Source organism: Vombatus ursinus, unplaced genomic scaffold (assembly GCF_900497805.2).
Source record: "Vombatus ursinus unplaced genomic scaffold, bare-nosed wombat genome assembly UNPS02014167.1, whole genome shotgun sequence".
Taxonomy (NCBI): domain Eukaryota; kingdom Metazoa; phylum Chordata; class Mammalia; order Diprotodontia; family Vombatidae; genus Vombatus; species Vombatus ursinus.
This window is the reverse complement of record NW_020953945.1, coordinates 2523766-2532962: the sequence shown is the minus strand read 5'-3', so window position 1 is coordinate 2532962 and position 9197 is coordinate 2523766. Positions and strand designations below refer to the sequence as shown.

Here is a 9197-nt window from a genome sequence, read left to right as displayed (position 1 = left end):
ACTCGTAGACCTGGAAGGTCTTTTCTAGCTCCTAATTCACAGCTCTGGGGCTTCACGGGGCCTGAGGGGCCTTCTAGCCCAAAGCCTCACTTTACAGATACCAATGAGATTAACCGACTTGCTCAATGTCACACAGAGGATCATATGGAAGACATGGAAAGGATCCAGAGGCCAAGGCCAGAGAGGATTGGTAGTAAGCATCAGAGATGAGATTTGAACCCAGGTCCTTGGACTTCAAAGCCAGTGCTCTTTCCACTGAACCCAGGTTATTTTAACAGAGCAGGACTGGTAGGTCTCATGAAGCTAGAAGCAGTTATATGAAGGTGTGTTGCCAACCCAGCAGTGTGTCTGACTTCTAGGGACCAGGGGGTCTGAGGTGTGTGTGTGTGTGTGTGTGTGTGTGTGTGTGTGTGAGTGAGTGCGTGTGTGTGGAGGGGGGTCATCACTGGCCTCTCAGCCATAGGCTGACCTCATGAAACCATCTATGCGGCTCCGGGACAATGCAGATCCATGAATTATAATAATTATAGCTGGCATGTACATAGCACTTTACAAATCTTCTCTCGTTTCCTCTTCACAACAGCCTTGAGAGGTAGAAGCTATTATTCTCCCCATTTTACATATGAGAAAACTCACAGGTTAAGTGACTTGTCTAGGGAACACACCTAGGAAATGTTTGAGGCCATATTTGAACTCAGGACCTCCAGACTCCAGGCCCAGCACTCTGGCAGACGCTATGGTGCCAACCCAGCTGCCTTTATGTAATGGGAAGTGGACAAGTTGACAGAAAAGAGCTGATGTCATGGAAAGAGCCAACACAAGGAGTGAGGAGGCTGGGCCATGAATCCCGGCGCCAATCCTTATCAGTTCTACAGTCTCAGCATTGCTGGTGCCCTCACTCCAAGCCACACATGACCATATGTTCCCCACGCAACTTCCCTAAAACATCCCCCCTCTGGTTCCCCTCGAAGCCTCCCAGGGAGGGAGAGCCCAGCACTCCCTCCAGAGACCGAATGTCATCTCCTTCAAGGGAGAGATAGCATCTTTTTACTTCTGTGCCCTCAGCACCTAGCACACAGAAGGTGCTTAATAAGTGTATGTCAATGGATCAATTGCCAAGGCAGTCCATTGTTCTCGTAAAGCCTTTCCTTGCAGACAGCTGAAATCTGAGTCTGGAAACCCCCACTGTCCCTTCACTTTGGGGCCAAGCCAACTTATGGCAGACCTTCTATCCAATCTTCTGTGGGTCTTCTCTCCTTCAGGCTAAACACGTCCAGCTCCTCCGACTGCTCTTTCTGATGGCACAGACTCCAGGCTCTTCCCCGTATCCTGGTCTCCCTCCTCTGCGTACTCACCAGCTTAGTCACGTCTTTCCTAAACATTGGCACCCAGAACCGAACGCACTCCAGATGCAGGGCATCACGGCAGGGCACAGCAGAACCATCTGTTTCTTCATCCTTGGTCATTCTTAATGTAGCTTTTTGGGCTGCCATGTTGTACTATTGATTCGAGTTGAGTCTGTGGTCCACTAACCCTCCCCACCCAAATCTTCGTCATCCAAACTGTTGCCTAGCCACCCCTCCCTCATCCTTTACTTGTGAAGTGTCAGTCACAGCTTTAATATCTCCCATGTAGGGTTGTTGAAAGGAGTATAATTGGTCAACTTTAAAGTCCCAGAGCAATAGTACGCTTTCTTTCCTTCGTGTTATCTCAAGAAATGGAAAAGCTTTATCTTTCAGTCTGTGCCTCAAGCATTAAGTGACTCTGGGTTCTTCCAAGTTTCCTCCCAAGTTTCCCCATGGAAGCAGCTCCTGCCTTCACCCATCCCTCAGAACAGTCCCATCCTGGCTCCTGCCAACACCCTTTCTATCACATCTCAAGGATGCCACCATTCATGCAGGCAAGGTTCATGTTCATGTTCATGTTGTGACCCTTGCCATGGGGGTGAACTCTATGGATTCACATGGCCTAAGGGAATATTTGAACCCCAAAGAGAGTCAGGGTTTTGTCATGCCCTCTGACTCATTCTGCCCCTAACCCTGAGCAGAGAAATTGTCTTAAACTCAATTTAGGTATGAAGCACCATCAGGGTCTCCTCCAGAAGAGGTATTCAATGGACCTACAAAGTAAGCACTGGGGACAGGCAGCTCTATATTTCCTTGACCGTAAAAGGCATAATTCAACCCCCAAAGATGCCCAAGTGTCCATCATACATACCCATTAGAGTCTCCTGGGAGGGAGATTCAGCTCTGCAGCACTTTGCACTCTTTCCCGTCAGGTCTGCACTGTCTCCACAATTCACAAGATTCAGATCTTTTGGTCAGTCAGGGACAGCTCTTCAGTCCCTTCAGGTTCTGAATGATGCCGTCACTGGTAGCCTTCTCCCCTAAGATATCCTGGCAGGAAATGCCTCCTGCCAGGCAGCTGGAACTCACTTAGGAGCCTGAGATCTCTCGAGGGAGGGAGGTGATCACCAGGACATCCATCTCTCAGGTTAACCGGTCAATGGTTGGGCTGTGCTTGGGAACAGAAATAAAAACCAGAGGAGGCAGCCCCAGTCTGCTCTCTCAAACGGAGATCTCCTCTCAGGCTCTGGGGCCAGGGGGAGAAAGCCAAGGGAAAGCTGGCAGAGCTGCCTGAAAGGGAGGGGAATGGGAGTGGGGGGTGCCTCTCTACAGTTTCTTATAACCCCCTTGGGATGGGAGGAAGCATCTTCAACAGTGGTAGAGTCTGAGGACTAGGGTTCAGATCTGACACTTATGATCGGGATGCCCTTGGGCAAGTATTTAACCTCTCTAGACCTGGTAAAACATGAGAGGATTGGACTTCTAGATCTAAATCTGTGAGTGTATGGGCCCCTGAGTCCTCAGTCCAGGGGCTGAGCGAGGGCTAGTGGCTTGTGCATGGAGCCCCAGTCCATGGGAATGACACCAGCCAACCCCCACCACCTCGGCATCAGCCTTCATTTTGGCATGGCACTTGGTCTGCACAAGCCTGTCACCAGTCCATATGTGGCTAGCTCCTTGAATTCTTTAATCTGGGAGCACTTCTCTGGTGGGATCACAGGGGGTCATTAAGACTGTGGCTTCTGTCAAAGAACCTTGTAGATGGTGACACTAATCCTGCCCAGTGCTAAAATAAGTTGTCCACTATAAAGTGACAAGCTCCATACTATGAAACTTTCTCCCAATCATTCACCTCCTAGAAGAGTCAGGGGTGTCGCCCAGCACACAGCCCCAGGTCACAGGGTCTTTTCAACCTCTCACATTCCCTGTCCTCTTCCCTCCAACGCTTGCCCCACCCACCCACTCACACAGAAATCCTAGCTCTGTCCTCTGAACGTAAGCCCACTCCCACCAGTCCCATAGGAAAGCCTTTTATGTATCTGAAGAGAGTTACTAAGTCCCCCATTCCCCTTACTCTCCTCCTCTCCGGGCCCAACATCCCCTTTGGCTCACACTCATTCTCACAGGCCACGGTTTCCAAGCCCCCTCTCCATCCTGTTCCCTCTCTTCTGAAATCACTCCAACTTTTTACTGCCCTGCCTAGAGCGGCCCCAGACCGGACATGGGACTCCAGATGGGGTCTGACCAAGGCAACCTTTCCCCACCCTTCTGAATTCTAGTGCCTTCTCTCTATGCTCCTGCATAGAGCTCACTCTGTACAGATTGGTTTGCATGGAGTCTCCCCCATGAGACAGGGAGCTCTCTGAGGGCGGGGACTGGCTTTTCCCTCTTTTTGCATCCCCAGAGCTTAGCACTGTGCTGGGCATACAGCAGGTGATTAATGTTTGCTGACTGACTGAAGGGGTGGCAGGACTAAGGCCTCCCTCATTCTGGGGCCTTCATCTCAATTCAGCCTATGATACAATTCATTTTCTGGGCTGCTGTGCCACACTGCTGAGCTTGGGGTCCACCAGATCTTTTTCACTTAGATCCTTGCCTAGGCGTGCCTCCCCACTGTGCCTGGGTTCAACCCCCAGCTTTGATATTTACTTTCTGTCAGTTGGGCCTCAGTTTCTCTCATCTGTAAAATGTAGGAGTGTGACCAGATGGGATCTGAGGTCCTGCCCAGCTCCGAATTCATGAGCCTACAATGCCACACTGATCCCTACCGGATTTCGTTTGATTTGATTCAGCCCGGATCCCATCTGCTGCCACCTTTTCTGACTTGGACTGCCATTCGGTGGATGAGCTGTCCCTCCCAACTTGATGTTATCTGAGAACCTGCCAAGCCGGCCCCCTCTGCCTCCATCTTAATCGCTGCACGGCCAAACCAAGAGGCGGCCCAGTGGGCTGGGAGTCCTGGCTCTGGCCTCATCCGGAGACAGTATCCATAAAGCCCCTGCACCCAGGTCCCCTCCAGGCACCCCAAACCACCTCACCATGCTTCTCTGTCTGTCTGTCAGCCAGGCTATTTGGATTTGGGCTGGCATGAAGGTGGAGTGCAGAGGCCCAGGAAATCAGGGCTTGAGGGTGGCCCTATTACCCACTTCCTGTGTGGCAAGTGCCTTCTCCTCTGAGCATCTCAGATTCCTTCCAGCACTAGGCCAGGAGCCTGGGAGTGTATCCTAACTCCTAGACCCACCTGAAAAACGATCCTCCAGGAAGCTACTTGAATGCTTTTGGTCCTGGGGAAATCACTACCACCCTCCACAGCCCCATTCTATCTTTGGTTAGCTCTATTGTTAGGAAGCTGGGGCCAAAGCTCTAGCTAGGGCCTTTCCATGCCTCCCAGGATGGCCGTGAGATTCTTTGGGGTGTGGCTAGAATAAAGCACGAGACGTAATGGTTAGACATTCACAATCATTATTAGGGGTGCCAAGGATAGGGCCTGGCCTGGCTCGCAGGTCTCTCTTCCTGGGGGGCTGTGACTTCAGGGCTTCCACTCGATGACCTTGGTGGCAATCTTGGCTGCCTGGCTCACAGCCAAGACTGGGCTGTTGATCAGCATCTTGAATCTACACACTTCCGGGAGCAACTCTCGCCGGCCCTCGGGAGCCTCGGCCAGCATGGTGAGCGCTTTGATGACATTCAAGCGCAACTCGACCACGTTGATGTCCAACACTTCCAGCAGAGCTGGGATCGCCCCTGCATCCAGGGCAGCATATTTGCCTAAAAACATAGAGAAACAGACAGATTTACACACATAGATGCGAAATCTCTTTATACTCCCCTGCAACAACACAAAGACTCATAGACACACACTCACACACACACACACACACACACACCAACACATTGCTTTAATTTGCAAATATGCAGATATACAAGGAGCAACATGTAAACACTGAGGGATACAAACACACAGCCACGGCACCTACACACAGACACCCAAAGATGCACACACACACACACACAGAATGACACACAGACACCCAAAGACACAAAGGTACATACAGACATGTCCAGATATACACACAAAAACACACGTATACAGATGCAGAGATGTAAACAGATACAGAGCGACAAACCATCACACACCCTCAACATTAAAGACCTGGGGAGATACAGATGTAGACACACACACACACACAATGCATACCCACGTACTGAGAGATGCGCACCCAGACACCTAGACAGGTTTGTAAATGCAACGATCCAAACATCAGGATTTACTAGCAGGGTGGGGAACCTGCAGCCTTGAGGCCACACGTGGCCCTCTAGGTCCTCAAGTACAGCCATCTGACCTTCGCTGGCTGCAGGTTCCCCCCACCCCCCGTCCTAACCTCCTCTAAAGACAGCTTTCTGCACAAATACAGGAAACCTGAATCTTAGGTCTCACCGCTCCCACAGTGGGCATGGAGGTGGGGGCCTGAGCAGGACGAGGAAGATGGTCTCTAGATATTTTGTTGAGCCCCATGCCCGCTGTGTCCCTTCCAGCTCGCCCCAAGGAAGCCCTGGACCAGTAATATGGAGAGTGAGCAACAGTGAGGAATCCAGGACGACGGTGGTGCCCTCAATAGTAACAGGGAAGGCAGAAGCCCTGGACCACAGGCAGGGATCGGTGATTAAATGGAGTCAGGCTTCACTTGGTCACTTCAATAATGGATTCCCACCCAAGCTGTGATTGGATTGGGTGTGTCTGTAATTCCAACCCCCCCCCACCAATTCAATTCAGGTTAGGGACTGTCTGGGTTGTCCATAAAGCATGATTATTATATAACAGATTGACTTCCAAGTTAAGATCATGATGCAAAAGGTCGCTAAGGAACCCAGCTCACCTGGAAATCCCTGAAAGGTACCAGGACAGGCCTATAATAAAGAAAACTGGGAAGAAACACCAGGAAGCTCCTCCGCGCAGCCTGAAACTGCCTTGTCAAGGAATAAGGAAAGTTCCAAAAGGTCTATGCTTCCCCTAACTTCTCCTCCCCAGGCCTATACGGTAACAGGTACCATGATAAATGCTTTGTGCTTTTCTTACCCAAGTCTTTCCTGTACTCTGATTGTTCTTAATATATAAAGAAGCTCAGGGTTGGTCGTGAAAACTTACATTGTATATGCCCATGTATTTGTACATGTCCATGTATAATGTATATACGTATAGATGTATATGTATATTGTCCATAACAAGAAAGAGAGAATGAAAGAAGCCAGGAGTTAGCTGGAAATATACAAAATTTGAATTAGGACAGAGAGTCAAACCTTTGTATGAATGTTAAGAGTTTTCCTAACTGGGGACTATAGGATATTACAATTGTATTAATAACTTTCCATCAAACAAAAAATACCATAAAGTAGCGGGGAGAGGGACGAGGTGGAGCTGAAGACCATTCTATTGTCCCTAGGCTGATTAAGCCCTAAGCTTCTGGACTTGACAGAGAAACATAGAGCAAACATCACAGCCTAAACCAACCCTCTGCAAGTAGATTAGCAAGGCCTACAAGATTCAGCTCTATCCCTTTTCAGAGGAGAGAAGGGAGGAGAAAGGATCTAGTATCAGTGCAGCAACTCTACCCCCTACAGAAGCATCCACTAGAACTGCATAGACACTGAAATTAGAGCTCTCGAGGGGAAAAATGTGGAAAGAGAATAAAGAGCTTTGGAAATAAGGTAGAAAAGCTCATCCGAGCAATGGGCTCCCTGAAAAAACAGAATGGAGCAATCAGGTTTCAATAACTCCACAAGACGAAAAGACATATTAGAACAAAGTCAAAAGATTGAAAATATACACGGTAACTACTTTACAAAAACTAACCAAGAAAACAAGTGAAGGAGAGATCATTTAAAAAGCATCTGACTCCCTAAAAATCGCAACCACACAAAAATACTGGATACCACATTTCACGAAATGACAAAGCTTCCCAGATCCAAATGGCAAAGTGAAAATACAGAGAAACCACCAGTCACCTCCTGAAAGAAAGCACCAACTACAAACACCTAGAAATGGGCAGAGCTTACAAAACAAAGATAATTACTGTGAGCAGCCATGTATACACCCTGTCTTGAGACGACCCTTTATTTTAGGGAGTCAACAGAGGTTAAGAACGCCCAGATCAAAGACATTGTCACAGCATTCATTCCCAATACTTTATGACATAACTGAGGCCATACATTCCTCTCTTCTGTGCTGAGCACAAAGTAACCCTAGACACTGTCTCCATTAATTCAAGAATCCCATTTTCACCAGCCCTCCTTAATCTTTAAGCTGCTGTAGATCTGTAGCAAGATACCATCAGCCTTGTTGGTTTGGTATAGAAGATACAGAGCTCCCTGCTTTTTACCTGAATACAACAGATGCAGCAAAACAGTTAGATGAAGAGAGGAACCATTCCAGATGCTCTAACAGCATGTCAAATTGCATAACAGAGTATAAGAATTGCTTTGTACCTGTGGCAAGTGACCATTATGGGGTACCAAAAGCTATGCAGTGGTTGGAGACATAAGCCTGGTGGTTCAAACATATTGGACTCTCCAATCCTTCAATCTCCTAACAGCAGCCAGAAAACTATGAAGATTAGGAATCAAGGTGGTCTGATTAAAGGGCAATCAAAACGTACAGGTACCTTTAATCCTCTGCCACTGGTCATTAAATTATCTGATCCCCTTAGCCACAGCCACAGAAAATGGATAATCTGAATCTATCGATTGATTGTTCCAATGTCATTATGTCACATGGAAAGTGTATTTCCTATTCTTTGTCCAACCCAACAAATCTTGTACAACAACCACATCCTCATTTCCAGTCTTTGTGCACCCTGCAGCTAAATGGTTGTGAAGGTCAGAAAGTTCACAAATTCCCGATTCCATAGGAAGTACTAGGTGTTATTCCAGGAGCATTTGTGAATTGACTAGGCTCTCTTAGGGGATTGGTCCTTCCTCCCGTCCCTTTTACATGGAGGACTACCCTAGCCCACAGGAATCCTTCCCAGGGTCCTGTGGGGCTCCATAAGTCAGGACTCAGACTCTAGTAATAAGGTGATAGCCATGGGAGGTATATAGTGAGTGGCTGCATTCCCAGACTGAGAACCTTCAGGTAACTCCAAGCCATAGGTCAGAAAAGAATGCTGATTCCTGTTTCATGACATACCTAATGTCAGGTCCAGAGCAATGAGTAAGGCTATCATCTGTGGCCCACGGATGGGCATTCAAAAGCTTCTGGAGCTCACAGCAAGCTCCATACCACTGCAGTGTCTCAGCTGATGGACAGACAGTCTCACTCATTAATAAGAGAAAAGTTCTCATGTGGTTGCCTCCTACATAAATCAGGCGAGGCCCTCCCAAATCCCATCTGGAGCTGATTTAATTGGGGTCCTCTTAAAAGTTCAAAAGGGAAGAGAGATACATGATGATAACTAGGGCAGATAGATGAATAGAGTAAGGGCTTATTGAGGATGGGACACAAAAGTGTTTGTAGGCAACAGTGAAGCAGCCAGTAGTAAGGGGGAAACTGCAGATAAGTGAGAGTAGAGGTGATGGAGAGGCTTCTGAGGGGAAATCTTTTCTTACTCTGGGAATCTGACTTGCCAATAAGAGTAGAAGGTGGTAGTGGGCAGCTGGGTGGTACAGTGAATAGAGCACCAGATCTGGAGTGAGGAAGATCTGAGTTCAAATTCAACCTTAGACACTTCCTATCTGAGTGACCCTGGGCAAGTCACTTCATCCTGTTTGCCTCAGTTTCCTCATCTGTAAAATGAGCTAGAGAAGGAAATAGCAAACCACTCCAGTATCTTTGCCAAGAAAACCCCAAATGGAGTC

The 9197-nt window shown here is 48.2% G+C and overlaps 1 protein-coding gene across 1 annotated transcript in view; it reads right to left on the bottom strand.

The window, feature by feature from the left end:
• Window positions 1-4805: 4805 nt before the first annotated feature.
• The window catches only part of RSPH14 (radial spoke head 14 homolog), a 190498-nt gene continuing 186106 nt past the window's right edge, over window positions 4806-9197 (bottom strand). Inside the window, exon 7 of the mRNA XM_027859408.1 lies at window positions 4806-5114. Coding sequence (XP_027715209.1) covers window positions 4876-5114 — 239 coding nt within the window. The 3' untranslated portion in view covers window positions 4806-4875. The remainder of the gene's footprint in view (window positions 5115-9197) is intronic.